The 21,126-nt window shown below is 41.0% G+C and overlaps 1 protein-coding gene across 1 annotated transcript in view; it reads left to right on the top strand.

The window, feature by feature from the left end:
- MGAT4D (MGAT4 family member D) overlaps positions 1–21,126 on the top strand; it is a 707,335-nt gene that overhangs the window by 642,568 nt on the left and 43,641 nt on the right. Inside the window, exons 12-13 of the mRNA XM_078676855.1 lie at positions 1,402–1,480; positions 1,575–1,638. Of these exons, the coding sequence (XP_078532981.1) occupies positions 1,402–1,480; positions 1,575–1,638 (143 nt within the window). The remainder of the gene's footprint in view (positions 1–1,401; positions 1,481–1,574; positions 1,639–21,126) is intronic.

Here is a 21,126-nt window from a genome sequence, read left to right as displayed (position 1 = left end):
GGGACACGGACTATATATATATGTATATATATATATATTACCTACTAGCAGCTGTCGGTAGGTTGTTATAGTTAGTACAATGTTTCTATAGAAAAATCTTTTTTTGACTTTCCTATATCTTTAGCGCCGTTTGAAGAATGTTCACAAAATTTACCAAACAAAGAGTCATAGTGAGTCTTGTTGTGCATGGAACGTTTTGGGATGATCTGTCAAGCAGGGGCTGAGAAAAAGGTGTTGCAAAAATGTGATTTACCATGTTAATTCCCATAGGAGCTTTGAACACGACTACAGCCCGAACTGGACGAAATTATTCCAAATTTGTCAGGAAGGTAGATTTCTGTTTGCAGATCACCCTTTCATCTATCCGGTGTAAATACATTCAGTAGTTGTTGAGAAATTTAAAGGAAAGCAAATAAGGATATCTGGGCGGAGCCTAAGTACAGATCTCATGGTAAGATCTGCTTGGCTGGCAACACTTCGACCATGAAAGTTCCTAACTATAACTTACACCCCCGCAATGCACTGCTTAGTTACTCACATTTTACATCATTCATGACATGGTCAGTGACATCACTGATGACATCATCCACCGAACCAATCACATCCCCATACAACATCTCACATACTCACTCCCACACAACCACGGACACCCATTTGCTCACCGATACAGATACTCACACAGTCACTCACTCAAACACCCACTGGCACACCCACTCTCTCACCCATACATAATACTCACTCACCCACTAACTCATGGCTACAGTCTCTCACATACCCACTCACTCTTCTATACACCACTGACAAACCCACTCACTCACTCACCCATACAGGCACTCCCACAGCCCCTTACTTTAGTATATATTTTTAGCACTCAGTAACGTTTAGAAAACACTCACAATCATTGGAGGATATCATCAGTGATGTAATTTCAGATGTCATCAGTGATGTCATTTGTGATGTCATTTGGATGTCATCAGTGATGTCACTGACCATTTCATGAGTGATGTAATGTGTGAGGTCATAAGCAGTGCATTGCGGAGGCATAAGGTACAGGTTGGCCAGATATCGATAACTGCTGAATTTCTCTGATTTTGTTAGAGTGAAATGTGAGCCTAACTATAACATCCCTGTAACTTTTGTGTTTTACAGTGATTTTCTAAGGTTTACAAAAAATTCTATTTCCTAACTACAGCGTCCCTGTAACCAGTGGTTTCCCTTAGGAAGAGCCCTTTTCTTTTTTTGCTAACTTTAGCACCATTTGATGAATCTTCGCAAAACTTTCCCAAAAAGTTTATATATATTTTTGATGGAACATTTTGCAACTTCATGATCAACTCAGGTTTTACTATTTCTGTATGCCCTTTTCTCTAGTTTATTTAAAGCTGTTTTTTATGATCACAGGTATCTTTTTCGAAGTGGGAACATAGAACACCCTGGAGACAAACTCTTCAATACCACTGTGGAAGTTCTTCCGGCTCAAGTAAGCACTGGTTACTCTTCAAGGTGTAGCTTGTATTATTTATGTGTGATCTTTTCTTCCTACCTACTGCAGAGCTTTCTTTTTTCATCTACAGGCAATTAAAATAAATGATGCACTAGGAAAATATCAAAAGACAGAAGATGGATTTTTAAGAATAGGTAAGTCATTTTTTTTTTACAACTGAACCACTAGACATTACTTGTTGTAAGAGAAAAAGTGGAAACAATGAGACAATTTGTAATTAGACCAATTTGTGTGGCATTGATAAGAAAGAGTAGAAAGAGATTTTAAAAAATGATTGAAAACATGTTTAGGAGTTTGAGCTTCCTATCTAAATGTTATGAAGATATTAAATGTTACTTGCTCCACTATGGTATTCAAACTGAAATTTGCAGTTAATTTTAAGTTCAGCCATTCTTTTTTTCACAAACAATGCACAGTGAATGGACTTTGGATAAACCTCTGGCTTCTTTGGGTCATCCTCCATTAATCCTTGTTTGTTTAATAATCCTCATTTTGGATCAATCTGTCGCATTTTGTACAGAAATAAAGTTTGCATTAATGACTGGTCAAAGAAAGGGGCTCATCTCAACATCGCAGCTGATGAGACAGGCGCCAGTCGAGAATGACAAGGACATACATCATGGGATGCCTTTCATGCACCATGGCAATACAAGCTCTTCACAGTTATTAAGGCAAATGTTGGCTATTAATGAATGGAGGACAAGTATGCAGACTTTGCTCAATGTGTGCAGCATAATGCTTTTTAAAATCATTTTTATAAATCAAAATCATTTGATTGCTAGTCTAGAAGCAACTGTATGTCTATGCTTGTTTAAGTTGTCAACAGTACTTTAGTTGATTTTGACTTTTTAAATCTCCCCACATAAAGGGTCCTCAGTTAAAGTACCTTCTTCTTGCCTTTGCTGGTGAGAGACGTTGTGAGCCAATTATAGTAGATCATATGCGTATTCACCCCATGCTTGAAGCCTAGCTTAGTTTCTTAAATGATCACACTACTCATGGTTAATTAAAGGGAAAAAAGAGGGCTGCAAATAGACTAATTGTAAAATAAATCATAAAAAAATGTAGTATGCATTACTGTTTTTTTCTGTTAGTGTTATGAAGTTGCTGCAAGGCATGGGCATGCTAACGATAAATAAATTATAAATATGTAGACACACAAGGAAGAGGGATTCATGGCATTATATGCCATTTTGTAGTTTTCTCAGGAACTCTTCAACCAATTACAGAGAGTTGCATAGAAGAAATAAAACTAAAAACCAACTGACTAGCCATCTGCACATTAACACATTGGAATTCTAAATCTTTACTTCAGTATGCTGCTCTAGGAAATCTGACTTTTTAGTGGGGTCACCCAAGGATTATTGCCTTTGGCTGATTTATATATTTGTAATGGCTTTAGAACTCTGTGCACTTTATGTAGGCCTGTAGCCCACACTCAGGGTGCATGGTATTTAAAAGTAGGACATGTAGAATTTAAAGTTTGCATGTCCTTTCAGTGACTAGACCCCAAAAGCTATTTTCACTGTTGGAAGATTGTCCGGTCCAGTGAGAAACACTACAAAGCCATACTAAATACTAACACTGTATCTCTGGAATGAGATTAGTGAAAAAATTAATTAAACAACTATTTTTAATAGTTAAAAAAAAAAAAATTATTTTCAAAAAACCTTTATTAGAGGCAAAAAATATTCACCACAGCATGGTGCCTACATCCCTGGACGGGCCGGCATTGCAAAGCATTATTCTTGAAAGCATTATAGACGGGGAAGGAATACACAGCAAGCCACCTACAAACCTCTTCGGTCCGGCCGCGTCAGTTGGGACAAGTTGAGTTAGTAGGAGCATAAGGTCATTAGCATTTTGCTCCAAAATAACGAACAAGGAAACAACAGTACCACTTAAGCACATTTGCAGATGGAAAATGTATGTGTGTGCTGACATATTCTAAACGTTGAGTTATGGATTATTGTTGCCCGGTAACTACTTTTAATAGTTATTAAATATCCAATGCAATGGTAAAGTCGGATTTTTTTATAAATATTTTTTTTAAAAGGTACCTTTTCCCTGCCTAAAGTTGCAGGAGGCCAATTTGCATTGGCTCTACACCTTCTCCTAGTCAATGATTACCCTTGAATAGGTGTGGAAAAGGTGTGAAATGCCTCCCATGAGTAAACAGTAGGCTTGCCGGAATAGCCCCCAATGACTCTTCTGAACTAAACAGAATATACAGGATGGGTGCTATGGGCATCTTTTTTTTTTTGCAGTCATTTTTTTTTTATTTCTTACCAATTTAACAACAAGTTAGCAAAATAACTACAACAGTAGATACATGTTATCCCATCCCATCTACCCTGGTTGGAAGTGTTAAAACAAAGAAATATGCTAGTAGCCATGGGCAGGCAGGGCCTTATCGTTGTCATTCTAGCCTTTATTTTCATCTGTACATTACAACTAAGTAGCTCATCACACCTCTATGCCTCTTTCAGGCATCCTTGACGATCACCTTTTCCACTGACATACATGTGTCCATCCTCAGTTCCCAATCTTGAAATATAAACACTGCCCCACTTTGAGTACTATCTCTCTTTGCCATATTGCATCATTGATTTAGCAATAGTAATTTATAGGTCATTGCATCCAAATCTTTCCAGAATCCCAGCAGGGCAGGGTGCGCAATCACCTCCATATGAATGTCCATGGAATCCTCCAACCTCTGTATTACTGCCTCCTAATAAGCCTGTATTTTTGGACATTTCCAAAGGATGTGTGTCAATGTTTCTTCCTTGCCACAGTTTTGTAGGCATCTATCGTCCCGTGTCCTGCCTATTTTACATATTCGTTTTCTACTGTAATATATTCTGTGGAGAAGTTTCAACTGGATGAGACGGGACCTTGCTTTTATCTCCACCTCTATTGGAAACCTAAGTGTTTCTTGTCAGTCAGTCATCCAGGTCTTCTATATCGCTGTGCCAGTGGTTTCTTAATTTACATATCTGTGTGTATGTCATTAGTGTGCTATATGTGAGATAGCTTTAGTTATCATGTGACTATCAAGTAATCTCTTCTCTAATGGTGAGTTCTCTTTAGTATCGTCCCCCCAAGGAATCCAAGATTGTAATGCATGTATCAGTTGTAAATATTTGAACATTTGTAATGCCAACATCTCATATTCTGCCTTTTGGGTGGTCAAAGGGCACTATGCTATTCATATCCCACTCATCTTCCTTTTTAGATAAGCCTACATTTTCAAATTTTTTGAACTCGAGTAGTGTTACCAATTGTACAAGTCTTGGAACCAACCATAAAGGGGTTGGGTTAGTCTCTCATCCCATTTCCCTATTTAGTCTGTGCCACGTGGATATTACTGTCATGGTAACCGGTGCAAGCTCATAGTTCACCTCCCCTCCATATAGCGTATGAATGTATCCCTTCTTACCCATTTAATAGGCCATGCTGGCTCATCCATTGGTGCATTTTCCCATTCATTTACAATGCTAACCTGGGCTGCTCTAAAATTCTTTTTTTGGATGGTGGGGAAACGCTTTTCTCCCATCATATATCAACTTCTATAGTGTGGTTAGGGCAATCCTCCATGCACTGCCAGCCCATAGAACTGTTGTTAGTAGTCAGTTAATTTTAACAAACGTTTTTGGGGATAGTATATGGGCTACTTTGAATAATATATATTTATATATATACAGTGCGTAACTCCAACCACTTCCAACCCGCGATGCCGGCGGCAAAGAAGGAGACTCATCAGACCACCACAGCTCTTCAGGCGAAGTTTCTTTATTTTAACACAGCCTGCAACGACGCGTTTCGGGCTACTGGAGCCCTTGATCACATACAGGGCTATTTTGAATATATATATATATATATTCACTGAAAAAACCATAGGTTATAGACCATATATAGTTAGGAATTAGCATTTACAAAACCTTGAAAATTCACTGAAAAAACCATAGGTTATACACCATATATAGTTAGGAATTAGCATTTAAAAAACCTTATTTTACTCACACAAAACCATTGAAATTCCATATATAGTTAGTTGCACTAACTATATATCGCGCACCCGCAATCCACTGCTGATCATGTCACATATTACATCATTCATGACATGGTCAGTGACATCACTGATGACATCACTGATGACATCTCAAATGACATCACTGATGAGATCACTGATGACATCATCCAGTGACTGTGTGTTTCTGTAAAGTTTAAATATGTTTTACATATTGAAGAATGAGTAGATGTATAAGTGTCTGGACGAAGGATTTAGTAGGTGCATGACTGAATGTATGAGTGAGTGATTAAATGTGTCTCACTGAGTGCATGGGTTAGTGACTAAACTGTCTTAATTTGTGCATCATTATGTCTGTTGTTCTGTAAACTGCTGCATGTGTTGATCAGTAGCTATATGATTAACTATATGGGTTATTGATTGATTGTCCAAGTATTTGTATAGGAGACTGAGTGTGTGTGTGGCTGGCTGGGAGGTGTGTGACTCTGTGCAGATCAATGTGTACTTGTATCAATGATTGTATAAGAAAGTAAGTATGTGTTAGTATATGTTTGAAAATGTAAGGTGCTCTATGTTTAACTGTATAGACAAGAAAATGGAAGTGTGATTGATTCTTTACAGGACTGACTAGGTGTGTGAGTAACTCCATGGATGAGTGGCAGAGTGTAAGTGTCTGTATAGGTGTATGAGTGCATATGATAGTGTTGTAAAGATGAGTGATTGTATGTATGAATGATTGTATGGGTGAATGAGTGAATGTGTGTGTAGACGTAGGAATCAGTGAGTACGTATGTAGTAACTAGTATTGGTGTGTCAATGGTTTCAAAAATTATACTCTGTATTTAACACTGGGTGAAACAGAGGTTATATTAAAACGTGAGGAGATGCATTGTATTGTCACATGAATGATATCATCAGTGATGTGGTCATTGATGTCAAATGAGATGTCATCAGTGATCTCATCAGTGATGTCATTTGAGATGTCATCAGTGATGTCATCAGTGATGTCACTGACCATGTCATGAATGATGTAATATGTGACATGATCAGCAGTGGATTGCGGGTGCGCGATATATAGTTAGTGCAACTAACTATATATGGAATTTCAATGGTTTTGTGTGAGTAAAATAAGGTTTTGTAAATGCTAATTCCTAACTATATATGGTGTATAACCTATGGTTTTTTCAGTGAATTTTCAAGGTTTTGTAAATGCTAATTCCTAACTATATATGGTCTATAACCTATGGTTTTTTCAGTGAATTTCAATGGTTTTTTAATAGCAAATATCATAAGCTGTCGAATGTCAAGTACGTGGTAAGTAAAAACATTTTCGTGTTTATGCACACTGATCTGCTTTGAATGCTGCCCCCCACCCCTCATTTCTATTAGGAGTACTCTCTCTTTGCAGATAGTGAAGGGTAGTTAACGCAGCCCTTTGCCCCCTTTGTAATCCGTCGTGCCTGCTTCCCGCTCCATTTGATTGATTGTTCTCTTTGGTTCATTCTCTATTTACAAACAAGCACAGAGTCGCAATACTCTGTTTAGTCTTTGCAGATAGCGAAAAATCGTGTAAAAAAACAAAAGGAATCGAGCAAAATCAGTAGGCCACTAATGGGATCTCTTTTTGACCTCGCTAAAATAGAAACATTAGGAACAACCTGTTGAAAATAGCAATGCGTATGTACATAAGCGGCGTTCATTTGTGCTCACAGTACCCCTTGTTGATTGTTTGAATCGAGCATTGAATTGTTCGAAGTTAATTCTCTTAAGGATCTTCTCTGCCTGCAAACGAGGAAGAATAGGAATATTCTCTCTCCCTTTGCAGATAGTGAAGGGTAGGTAACGCAAGCCTTTAACACGTCGTACCTATTTCATTCCTCATTGATTGATTGATTGTCCGAACATTGACTGTTTGGGAATTAGTTCTTTTTGGAGGTATTCCCTGTTTGCAAATAAACGTAGGAAAATCTTTGCAAGTAGTGAAAGGGTACGTAATGCGGACCTTTCTCCCCCGTTGTAATCTGTCATGCCTATCTACTCCCCACTGATTGATGCACCTGTTTCACCCGGACCATTTACTAGAGATACGTCATCTGGCCCGACCAGAGAGCACCCCTAGTGAAAAGGACATATGCAATAATAACGAAGTGATCACTGTATCCTGTTAACAGAAACTTTAGCATGAAACAACCTGGAAAGAAAAGAATAGGAAAACAAAAATCAGTAGGCCACTGATGAACATGAACTTTTATTAAACAACGAACAAAGAAACAATAACATAACGTAATGATAAAACCTATTAATGTCCTAGAAACAAGAAAACGTTAAAATATGCCAGTGGTGAGAGACCAGAAAAACAGTAAGAGAAACCAAATCACCCCTCGCTGTCCCACCGCCTGCCACGCCAAAAAAATCGATAGACTAGGGAAAATGCAAGTCAGTAGAACATCCGCCCCCACTCTGGAAACTTCCAAGGTGGGGCAGGGTTCCGGCTACGCCCAGCCGGGAGCAGCCCATATAAGGCAGGTCCTGCTGCCACGCCTCGGCCAGGAGATCCTAACGTAGGGTGTAGCCGGAGGAGAGGCCGAGGCCAGCGGGACCCGGCCAGGGGATTGCCTTTACAACGCTGAACAGTTGCAGGGGGGGGGAATGTCTCCTCGACCCTCCCCTCTCTCTCCCAGTCCGGCCGCGGTGGCCCTTGAGAGTTGCAGGTAGTCCCGCCACATGCTCTTCCGGTCCGGCCACCAACGGTCGGGGGGCCGAGGCCGACGGGATCCGGCTGCAGCCGATAAACCAAGAAACCCGTTCATGGGGCCAGAGCCAGGGGCGTCCGGCCGACATCTACCGGAAGCCCGGCCCGAAGACGGACGGGACACTTCTTCTTTCTTGAATAATGGCTGCGACAACACTGGGGGGGGATGTCTTGCACATGCCTCCGACCCCCCCCCCCCCTCGTCCTCATCGCCTGGTCCGGCCATAACAAATCTCAAGCGAGACGCCGTGGGGTGCACTGGGAGGGAGAGACGGTGCGAACAGGCCTCTCCCGCCTCCCCAGGTGGAGGCTTCCCAGCTGCACCCTCAGCGCTCCAGGCGCCCGGAAAAGGGTTCTTCCACTGTGGCCATGCTGCAACGTCTCGCCCGGCAGGGTGGAGCCCGTCCGCTCATGTGACCCCGCGATCGCCGGTAGCTGCCGAACTCTCAAAATGGCGGTCGACCTGGCAAGAGCGGGCCCAGCATAAAGAAATGGCCCGGTCACTGGTTGACTCCACCACCGTAGTCCTCCACGACCTTGAAGATGCTAGAGGAGCCGCGGGAGTCTCCGACCCCCGATGGGGAATGACTGCCATGATCGCCCGTGGAGTGACGAAACTGTATCCGCGGGACGTCGGCGCTCCCATGCTGGCGCCAGCCTCACTTTGAATTACTAGAATCCTGCAGACCTCACTTCCGGTGAAAGCACAGTGTGACCCGGTAGGAAAAATTATTGCACCCCCTCCCCTTTTTGACTATTAGTTCAAACCACCGATCCTTTCCTTTGCCCTTTTAACGGAACTTTGGACTGCCTCCCCCTCTTTTACATTTTCTAGAGAAAACAAAACATTAACCACTACATTAGCATAGCAGTTGACACCAGAACTGTTTTCAAATTGAAAACCAACAACATCTTCAACAGAATCCTTTTTGTTTCTGCTGTGACCCTGCTACAGCACAGGCATTGTCCCCAGCAGTAATTCTGCAATGCCGGTAAGAATAGCTGTGGTGCCTACTGGACTCACTCACCCCCGCGGCGCCCCACGCCGTTATTTGCTGGGCGGCAACTTACTAGAAATCACCTTCGTGCCATCTAGATTTCAGCGCGTTCTGCTGCCTTGGAACTATTCGCACAACAGACCGCTACTGACAAGAATATTTCATTATTGGTGCTGTCAATTTCAATAAATCTATTGGATAATTCAAAAGAAATTGCCACGGTCTCTTCGTTGTTTAAATGTTTTTACTGTTTTTGTTTTGTTGTATATATTTATATGTTATTAAAGTTTTATATTCCTACTACTTTGTTGGAGTGCTATATATTTTTAATGTGACACATAATTGTAAAAACTTTGATGTACAAAGAGTCATTCCTGGAATCTTCCGCTTCAGGCTCGGTCCCCTCCCCAATCACAATACAGGATGGTTTTCAGATAGTAGGAACACGTGTGGTGTGACGGATCTCATCGGGTGTGGGCCTTGATCTACTATAACTCCTTTGAAGAGGGGTGATTCTTTACAGCTGGGGCCATAAACTACATCTGCAGGGCTAGCTGATAGCCTGGACAATCGGACACAGAGGAAGAGGAGTGTCAGAGGGTGCGGTAGTGAATAGGGCGAAAGGGAGGTGTCGGGCGGGCACAGAGTGTGATTCTCAGAGAAGAGCAGCGCAGATGGGGGGAGGTTTATTGCCCATGCATAAGACAGAGAGCGGTGGTGACTAGTGCCAGGGAAGATGCTTGCGTGGGTGAGGAGCCATGCTACGAATCGACAGCGTGCAGAGAGTGGGTCTGGTCAAGACATCTAAAATGGCTGCCGTGCACGACAAAAGTGTGGCATTTCAAAAAAGGCAAGATGGCGCAGACAATGTTTTTCAACACTTCCTCATTTCCTTCGAATCGAACGTTAACAGACGTTGGGGCATATTACCAAAGTTAAGCGATATTTATCGCTAACGATGCTTACCAACGAATTTTTTACCACTAAGCATCGTCAGAAATTATCGAAGATAAACCTTGCTATTATCAAGGTTTATCGCAAATGCGATAATAAACGGCCGCAATGCATGAATATCGCTAAAAACTCAGCGATATTCATGCATTACCGAGCTAATGCTCTTAGCCATGTTATCCACCTCCCATTGGATAACATGGCTAAGAACTGCTCAGGGCAGGTGTTACTTTTTGGAGATATTCGCGCTTAGCGCGAATATCTCCAAAAGTTGGTAATAGGAGATAGATATCTTGCATGTTGTAATGCAAGTTATTGTGGTATATGGAACTCATACCATAATCTCTCAGGAAAGCAGAAACTGATCCTTTTGGGACCGCCTAAAAAGGCCTAGGGGGTGAGGAGTACTCTACTTTGCCCCCTTTTCACGTTCCGAACTATTTTATTTTACTCTCTTCTGTAATTACACAAAATAGCAGCGATAAGATGCATCGGAGACACACAGTGAGAGAAAGGAGGCCGGAGATGAAGAAGAGATGTCAAATACACATTGGAGATAATATAGTGGCAGAAGGGAAGTAAATATGAGTAAACTTACCATGTAACATAAAAATGTTGCACTCTATACTATAAGTCTCATTTTATACTACAATCACTTCGCTACAACCTCATAAATTAAAAATAAAAATGAATAATGTCTCAAACAATTTTTGATTTCTAAATATAAATTTATTCTTCAGAATTTTCTAAATTTGAAAGAACTAGTAACATGTCCTCATCAGCAATGTCCTCATGAAAAGTCTCCAATGATGATTCTTGTAACTCTATGGTCTCCAAACACTCGATAAATTCGCCATCAAGAGATTGATCAAAAAAATCATTCAAGTCATCTCCTCCTTGTGACAATATTTCATTATTGGTGCTGTCAATTTCAATCAATGTAGTGGAATCATTCAAGTCATCTCCTCGTGACAATATTTCATTATTGGTGCTCTCAATTTCAATCAATGTAGTGGAATCATTCAAGTCATCTCCTCCTTGTGACAATATTTCATTATTGGTGCTGTCCATTTCAATCAATCTAATGGAATCATACAAGTCATCTCCTCCTTGTGACAATATTTCATTATTGGTGCTCTCAATTTCAATCAATGTAGTGGAATCATTCAAGTCATCTCCTTGTGACAATATTTCATTCTTGGTGCTGTCCATTTCAATCAATCTAATGGAATCATACAAGTCATGTCCTCCTTGTGACAATATTTCATTATTGGTGCTCTCAATTTCAATCAATGTAGTGGACAATTCAAAAGAAATTGCCACGGTCTCTTCATTGTGAGCCATTTTATTTTGAAATTGCTTGCTGTAAATTGCAGAAAAAAATAATCACTTTCATTTATCGTTTTTAGTAATACATAATATAAAACTAACTTTATCAAGTATTTAGTATAACAGAAGGACTGCAAATAAATAACAGAAAACATTTTTCAAATTATCTTCAAGTGTACAACATAGTTCCCCTTACAAATTAACAACTCACCTTTTTAAAAGTAGGAGAAGTGTTAGTACTGTGTAAATCAAACACCAGAAATTCACCACCAAAAATTCCTCACAAATGTACCTCAGACAGTAGTATCACAAAATGGCTGTGGTTTCCTCTCATTTGAAATATATACATAACCAATTAACTTTCATCACACACAAATACAAAACCAAAGTAACATTTTAATTGGTTCTAAATTTCAACACTTTCAAATGTGTTTTCCCCATGCAATTTTCCATAGGACATTTACATACGTCTACAGCCTGAATGGCTGAACGGAATTACACCAAACTTGGCAAAATGGTACATCAAACCTAAGAGGTCAGGAAGGATCTACTATGCCCCCTTATGGTCATTTCCCCCTTTGCTTTGGCCTCCTCTTGTCTCTCAATCCTACCGAGAGACAAGATGGCGGCCGCTACGGACTGTTTGGAATGTTGACAGACGCCGGAGAACCAATCAGCTTCGCAAAGCTCCGTAACGCGAAAAGTACGCGAAGCGGAGCGCTGTTACAGATATATATCTTTTTTTGAACGTTAATTTCTCAAAATCCACTGGAGCACATATATTGAGACCTAGCAAAGGCACATCGGGCTACCAGTCCCTAATATTTTGCCAAGTTTCGTGCAAATCCATTCAGCCGTTCGATTATTATTATTTTTTTTTTTTTGCCCCGCGGGGCCCTTTTAAAACCTCCACATCAAACGTAGGGGGTCAGCGAGGATCTACTATTCCCCCTTATGGTCATTTGCCCCTTCGCTTTGGCCTCCTCTTGTCTCTCGATCCTACCGAGAGACAAGATGGCGGCCGCTACGGACTGTTTGGAATGTTGACAGACGCCGGAGAACCAATCAGCTTCGCTTCACAAAGCTCCGTTGCGCGAAAAGTACGCGTCCTGGAGCGCTGCCCGGTCCGCTGTTACAGATATATATCTTTTTTTAAACGTTAATTTCTCAAAATCCACTGTAGCACATATATTGAGACCTACAAAAGGCACATCGGGCTACCAGTCCCTACAATTTTGCCAAGTTTCGTGCAAATCCATTCACCCGTTCGGGCTAAAAGTGAGGCCAACCGCCCTATGGAAAACTCAATGTTAAAAACACGTTTTGGGACCCCCTTTTTTCTCAGCCCCCCCTTGACAAACCCCCCCCAAATTTTCAAGGGCTGCTCAGAAACAAAATGTGCCATTTTCCTGAAATTTTCAGCCAATTCCGTCCACAAACGCCAAAGTTATTAGACATAGAATTTTCAAAAAACCCATAGAGAAAAAATCCTAACTATATATACCTACTGGCGACCGCCAGTAGGTAATATATATATATATATATATATATATATATATATATATATATATATATATATATATATATATATATATATATATATATAATTTATTTATTGCCCTTTTTTATACTATACTGTCAAATTCTTCTTGAGAGGCTAATCCTGCTTGACAGGTCTGCTGGGCTCAATTATAACACTTGTGGCACACTTGAGGGGGAGTAAAAAGGATACCAAGACAGTTTTGGTGAATCCACCGTCTGGTTGCTGGAGGACTCTGGTTGTGTCCTACCAGAATTTCTCTGGGTTAATCAAGGTACAGTACCTGCTTCAAACTGGATTATTTTGAAGTGAGAGGGCACTTGGATTACCATTGTACAGTCCCTACTCACTCACACCCAGCCCTTAGAACCTGCCATCTATGATAACAATCTTTTACTCTTCCGGAGCAAAAGCTTGTAAACCTGGAGCCTTTCCCAGATCCTCCTTGATTAATTTGATCAATTCTAACATGTATCATTTCACTGGAACACTGCCTTTATACCAACGAATCTCCTCAAGCATACAGATTTCCAACATGTACTTTCATAAACTTCCCATGATATTCGACCACACGAAGAAACAAGATCACCGCCTCCTTACTTGTAGTGTTCTTCAAATTCATGGGTGGTAGTGTAGGTACCCTCCATGGTAGCCTCCCCTGACACAAATTAGTGCAAAGCAATATTTGTGTCACTCAAAGACTTTGCACTGACTTGTGTCACTATGTGTGGTTTTGCGCCTAGGTTTGATTAATTTGGCCCAGGATATTTGGCACATTTGAGAGTGGGAAAACAAACGAACATTTGTTTCTCACCTCTCCAATTTTCTGCATCCGATTGGTTTGAATAGCCACTAGTAAGATAGTAAATTTTTTAATAATAAATGCTTCAGAAATTCATCATTTTTTGAGTTGATGATACTTCAGTTTTAACACTGATTAATGCCCATTAAGGAACATTTCGGCTGAAAATTGAAGGCTTTTTGCAGTTGAACACGGAAACAAATAATGCTAACAGTAAGTTACTGACATCTTGATCAAGTTACTGATCTGTTTCAAAGGAATTACATAGTTTTTGTTATGATCTATACTTCAATGAAGAAATGTCATCTCGCAGTTAATATTCCGCTACTCTATTTCAGTAAAACTTAGATATCTAAAGATGCCTGTAACCCCGGCAAAGCCGTCCACGTTTTGATTTGTAAGGTGATGTGAGAAAACTGTTCATTTCTTTGCAACTTGAATTAACACACTTCATTACACATAAAACTATGTCCCTGGTGAATTGACATAGATCAAGATAGGATAAGCTAAAAAATTGGCATGTTATTCCCAATTATGGGCAAAAACTGATGTTATTTGTCACACCTGATATATAATGACCCACAGTGTATCAATATTTATCAGGTGCTATGAATATCTCACGGAACACCAGGCTCGCGAGGATCTAACCGGCAAGGGCATGACATTTTCAAAGTCTAAAACCAGAAAACTTTAAAACTAGAATTCATGTCCTTACTAAAAACCATGGGGTTGATTCAGAAAGAATATTATAACATTTGGTGGCTGGGGTTTGTCATCAGGACTAAGGCTGGTTGTGTTCTTGTGTATCTGTAAAAAGTGTGAATAACACTGTATTAGCTGCCATCTGTAACCTCTCTAAAGTATACAGCGTTGTTTCAACAATACTCCAGTGTGAACCTTATATCTTCAAAGGCAGGACAGTTCCATGTTTGGATACATTATGCACATTGGAAAATTCTGCTCGATCCTGTTTCAATTCAGGGATTATCTTCAGTCTGAAAAAAGAGGGGAAAGTGTAATTCCTCATTAGTTGTGTTTTCTGGTCATAAATCTGCTTCCTATGCTACAACAAGTGTTTCATTTCTATTTAAATGTTTAGATTCAGAGGGTGAGAAGCAGATCAAGGAAAAATACTGTTTTGCAGATGTGGTCCAATCCAGTTGAGCGAGGCGGCGGTAGTCATTTGAGCATGTGTGCTACTGGCTTGGATGGGGCAATGTGGAAGCGGTTGCATATTTCAACAATTGACCCTAAATGTATAGTAAAATTGGAACATATTTCTGTGGAACTCGGAATTTCATTTATTGCCGAATGCAGCTAAAGAGGCATAAAAACTGAGCGGTGGCCTAGTGCGGTCATGTTTCTCGTTCCTCCTGGTGATAATACAATGTTTTTACCGACTTTCAAAATGGACTTGACTCGAACAAGGGACCTCACAGCTGAATCAATAACTTTTTGGTCTTAACACGATTAGCGAGTACGTGAAAACGTCAAACTTACTTTAGGTACTTTTGCTCCATGGAACTATTAGTGGAGGTGGCCTTGTTCTGCTCCGTAGATATAGGCAGAACCGAGTAATATATTGTAGGGTCATAGTACTGGTCCATGTAGTTAATCCTGTAAATACTAAGAGTTTCTGACATTAGTGTGAATTTGGTTACATTATGATTTGTTAATTTCTAACATTTCATTCAAGCCCTGGTTCGCTGTATTGAATTTCAAGTTAAGATATGCTTCTTTTCTTGTCAGATTAGCCTTCACATCGCCTCTTATGGGGTTAGGCTGGACGACACTCAGCAGTATCCACCGAAAGTCTTTCTCTGAGTGTTTCATCTCGCTAAACTGCTTTACCAATCGCGCAGATGTTATTTTTGTCTTAACGTGAGATGTGTTGAACTATACGTTGCTTGATTTCTTGATTGATTTGCCCTTGCAACAAGATTTATATTGGTAAAACCAATGCAAAGACCACCTTTTTCTGTCCTACAGTTTGAAAATTCATTGTGTTTCCATTGGATCTGTCCATTCTTGAATGCTGTGCCTTCGATTGTCTGGACACACACTATGCAGTTGCCGCATTTGTGGGGACCCTGCACTGGTTTTAGATTCCATCGCAACATAAGGCCTCCTTTTTTTAGCTTGCTTGTTCAAAAAAACGGGCTGGTGAGAGCCATCATGGTTTTCTGCTAACCGTCGTCAGTATGGACAGTGAAAAAGGCGGTGTGAAATCATGAACCCATCCATACTAGATGACTTTGCAACCCCAATGAAAGCACCAAGAGGGTCAAGATATTTTAGAGTAATAATGATATAACCCTCTGCACTAAAGTATCGGACTGGTCAAAACAATTGACTTTGAATGTGTGTCTCCAAATGCACTTGCTGTTTTTATCACTTATTTGTTAAACGTAGAGCACTTTCAGTTATGTTAGGAATGAATGCAAAACAATAATCGCACTGTGTTTACCGCACTATTGCTGTTACTAAGTGTAATAATGCACTGTCATAATTTTGTGTTTTTTTGTGCGGTACACTTGATTGAGGTCCTTTTTATGACATGTTAAAACACAGTGACTATGTTTACATGACCCGTGAAATGAATACACAGGCCTAGTTTATTGATTAACTTGTTCTTGTTCTTGAGTAAAGTGACTTGAATCAACGCAGCCACATTCCTTTTGTTTCTTGCACACTTAGAAATTTGGCATTTTCCTGCCTTAGCCAACCATACCCTTCTGCCAGTGTTCAAAATGGCCTGACTCCAATGGCTTTCCTGAGGTGAGATGTGTATTGTTCCCTGAAAGTGAACAAAGGCCCTCGGGCATGGAGAATGATATTAATCTCTTAGGAAGGATGGCCTGGGGGTTGTTAGCAGCCCCTGCTTGCTCTTCAAAGGGTAGCCTGGGGCCTGTGCCCAGACCATGCCTTACTTCAGCAAAAGCCTACTTTGTCTCTGGTAGTTGCATCTCACACCTGTGCTTGCCTTCACTTAGTTTCTCTAGTCAGGCTGGCACAAAAGTCAGTGAGGTGTAAGGAATGTGCCAGAACTGGTTTAGGAGTGGATAAAGGTTTGCCATCATTCACATGCTGGCACTGGGCAAAAAAGTAGGCCGCACACTCCTGGGCCTGTGTGGATCAGAAGGAGGACTGACCTGTTGTCCTAAGAACCTGAAGGTAGACTTCAGAATCCAGGACACCAGACACCGACCTCCTGTTGTGCTATAGGGACACAACAAGCTTTCAGAGGCCTCCCTTCCTGCAACTGCCTAGCTGACCACTTCCAGCTAGACCTGCCATGGACACTAATGCTGGCCTCTGCTGGAGTGTGTTCTAACCCCCATGTTTTGCTCCTCAGGTTCTAGGCCCATGACTAGTGCTGGGATGTACTTATGTTATCCCAACTGCAAAAGCTAGGACTTAAAAACTTTTGCTAATTTTTGCCTGGAGACCCATTACAAACTGGAACCATCATCAAAGCTGTTGACGTTGAATCGCCAGTCAGCCTCAGCTTGCTGGTTACCCTGGTAAAGGAGATCTGCCTTCTAGAAAACGTAGAGGACTCATAGATATTTCCAACTGTATGAAAAAAAGACTCGTGAACTCCCGGAGAACTTCTGGCCCCCGACCTTTCCCGAGATTGTGTCAGCTGCTGAGTCGGCACGCAACCTGGGGGTGATTTTCGGCCCCAACTTGCAGCTGGATATGTACGTGAACAAGACCACATCCTCGTGCACGATGCTGCTACGTATGCTGCGTAAAGTTCTGCCACTTCTCCCCGAGCAGGCCAGGCCTGAATTAGTGCGCGGCACCATCTTGAGTCGTCTTGACTATTGTAATGCGCTACTTCTGGAGGCTCCAAAAACACTGCTGGGGAAGCTGCAACGGGTGCAGAACTTGGCCGCCAAGCTGGCTCTTTCCCACCCTAATCATAGCTCTTCAGCAGCAGCACTACGAGATCTACACTGGCTGCCTGTGCACCTACGCGTCTGTTACAAGGCTGCATGTTTAGTGTTTAGGGCGGTGCATGGACAAGGCCCGGTTCCATTGCAGAATATGTTTGTTTGGTACTCTCCTCCGCGGTCCTTACGCTCTTCTTCGGCTCATCGGCTTGTGGTACCGAGATTCCAGAGAGTGAGGATGGGTGGCGGTTCGTTCAGTGTCGCAGCGGCCAAGCTCTGGAACTCCCTGCCACTGTCCCTAAGAAGCCAAAGGGACTTCTTCCCGTTTAGAAAAGCCCTGAAAACCCATCTTTTCCCCAGGGTTGTCTGAGCAGTGTATGTGGTGTTAACGTTGATTTCAAGCGCCAGGATGCCCTTGGGGTGACAGGACCGCGCTATACAAGTATACATACATACATACATAAATGTTTGAAGTGCTAACAACCCAACATATCATTTCCGATACTCTCTCAGTGTTTGACCATGCTCTAATTAAGCAGACCAGGAATAGAGGAGTTCTTTTTCACAAGGCAAAGAAGCATGATTGTCAATTGAATAATTTTAAAAATCTTTGAATCACTGAGAACAGTTCTAAAGTATTATTTCTTTAATAACGCACCATATAAAATATGGAAGGAAGTGCCATATTTAAGAGCTCTCTTTCCACTACAGTCTGCACTTTCTAATCATTCTACAGATTGCCCTCTTTATTTATGCTTTCTCTAGTCTTAAAGAATACAAAATCGATATGCAAAAGAAATCCTGAGGAGCCAGTTTACTGTAATTGCCATTACAGTATGGAAGTACACTTATTTCTGTATTTCCACATCGATTTGGTATTTCAGAAGGGACTGAACATGCTTTGTTATCTACACATATAATAAATATTGTAGGGGTAAATTCCATGCCCATGCAATGAAAGTGCATGTGCAATAGGCACCTTTCTGATGAGGGAATGACATTTACTGTGTGCTACCTTAAAGATGTAGGCAAATGTGCTGAAAGGCCATGGAAGAACATGAGTATTTAGGTGGTGGTGACACCGAATGAGCCACTCCCCGAGAATAGTATTTGGGGGTGCATGTACAGACTGCACTAGCCTGTGAGAGGTCCCACACTGAGGAAAGGCAGATTAAGGATGCCTCTGCAGCAAGACCAACAGTGTGAACATCCCACCCCCTTCACTGTGGCTCATTAGCAGGATCACAAACCCTCTGTAAAAGTCTGGGTACACCTACACGGAAACATAAACCTTTACTCATTGATTCTGTTTTGCTCTATCTGTGGTAAATGTGTTGAAATGGAGAGTTAGATGATGAACAGCGCCAAATCGTTTTATAATATAAGGACTCAAGGTCTGGCCTGATCAGGACACCACGATGTGGTTGTACAACTCCCTTGCCATGCATCCTTTGAGTAAACCAAATTCAACACCACAGACCACGGGTAAATAGCAAATGCTTCTAGGTGAATTGCGGTTAAAAGTGAAGCTTTATCGTGCTGCATCAATAAAATTTAATCTGAACACCCATGATCAATGCAATAATCATTGAACACACCTCCATTGAGACCTAGATTCCACCACACTTCTAAGGACCAATACAGTTTACGTATCCAAACCCTTCTTATATTTTCCTACAGATTCAGTGAAGTTCGTAGCCAACTCCTCTGTGGTTCAGAAATACAGTTTTTTTAACTTAATTATTGTAGCATGGTTAAGATTATCTTGGGTTGATAGTTTCACTGTAATTGATTAAACCGTGTTAACAATGAATGACCTGCATGATCATTGGTACGGTTATGTGCCAATTAATTCTGTTCACCCTTATGCATCCCTCGCATTTTATTTGATATTTTTTGTATTTGTTTTTGGAGCACTTTAAGTCTAGCGATGATTTTTATTACCAATGTCCTTAGTGAGATTGTTCATATTTCATGTGCTATGTATGGAAGCACATTCCCATCTAGCGGTCCGTACAATTAGGCTGGCTCTCACGATCCGTGCCAGAGCCACCAAGCCGCATTCCTATGATACTGTGGTCAATTCTGCCTGTCACTAACCATGTGGAATAGTGTGCAGGTCAGGATTTGGTGGCTGAAATTACATCAGTTGTGCTGCGACACCACCGTCTAGATACACAAAGGTAAACTTAGACCTAAAGTCTAATTTTAGACTTCAGGTCTAAACTTAGACTTCAGCTCTAAACTTGCACTTCAGCTCTAAACTTAGACTTCAGCTCTAAACTTAGACTTCAGCTCTAAAGTTAGACTTCAGGTTTAAACTTACATTTCAGGTCTAAAGTTAAACGTTCGGTCCAAATGTAGACTTCAGGTCTAACTTACACTTCAGGCCTAAGTTTACTTTTGTGAATCGGGTCCCCAATGTCTAAGAAATTCTCCCCTCCCAGAGAATCTGCAGAGTGAGCGCTGCAGAAGAGCAAAGTGGTCACTCCTCCTTTCTGGTCCATAAGTTTTAGATTTCACTCCAAAGACTCAACAGTTTTACAACATTGCAATTTTTAGTTCTTGCCTAGGAGACAACTTTTAGCTGTCCGCAGGCAAAAGCCTTTTGTGGACCACAGTGGTTTACGTGAGATGAAAAAGGAGGGGTGGTCTCTGAAAGGGGAATGGTCTCTAAAAGAGGCGTTGCCTAAATAATTAAGGGCATGGCTTAAAACATGTGAACCGCAGTCTTGTGCTTTAAACAGCATGCTGCCGGACAAGCATACAGATGCATCTTTATACATTTCCTGATATTGCATCCATACATATCACACAACAACAAACATATGAGGTAAAGAAGTCAGAACTATTGGATTTGTGAGTGGTTGTTAGCAGTTTGATATAAATGAGTAGCACCAATAATTATGTTATAAATTATCAGAATTGGTAATAACAAATAATATATATATGTGACCTTCCCTATGAGTGTGCTGTAGAGAGGGGCCAGGGATTGGATGAGCATGTAATCCAAACACTGTTATGGCCCTTTGACTCATATTGCCTTCAGCCTCCGCTCTTTATCGTGCCCCATTATTACCACCCTCCCACAGCCAGAACTCACCAGAGAACCTAAATCAGACTGGAAAATTTAATAGCTCAGCCTTTTAGAGCTGAGACCTCGTGGCTGTGCTAATACTTAGTACATTCCAATTACATGACAAATTCCACTGAAGTGTTAACAAATTCAAAGTCTTTGCTTACGTAAATTATGCAATGTATATTCAGTAACCTATTGGTAAAAACATTGTCAATGCCTTTGGGTTCCAAAGGCAAGACTTC

This window comes from Lissotriton helveticus, chromosome 2_1 (assembly GCF_964261635.1).
Source record: "Lissotriton helveticus chromosome 2_1, aLisHel1.1, whole genome shotgun sequence".
NCBI classification, from domain to species: domain Eukaryota; kingdom Metazoa; phylum Chordata; class Amphibia; order Caudata; family Salamandridae; genus Lissotriton; species Lissotriton helveticus.
Note: the sequence above shows the minus strand (reverse complement) of the source record. Positions and strands in the feature narration are given on the sequence as shown.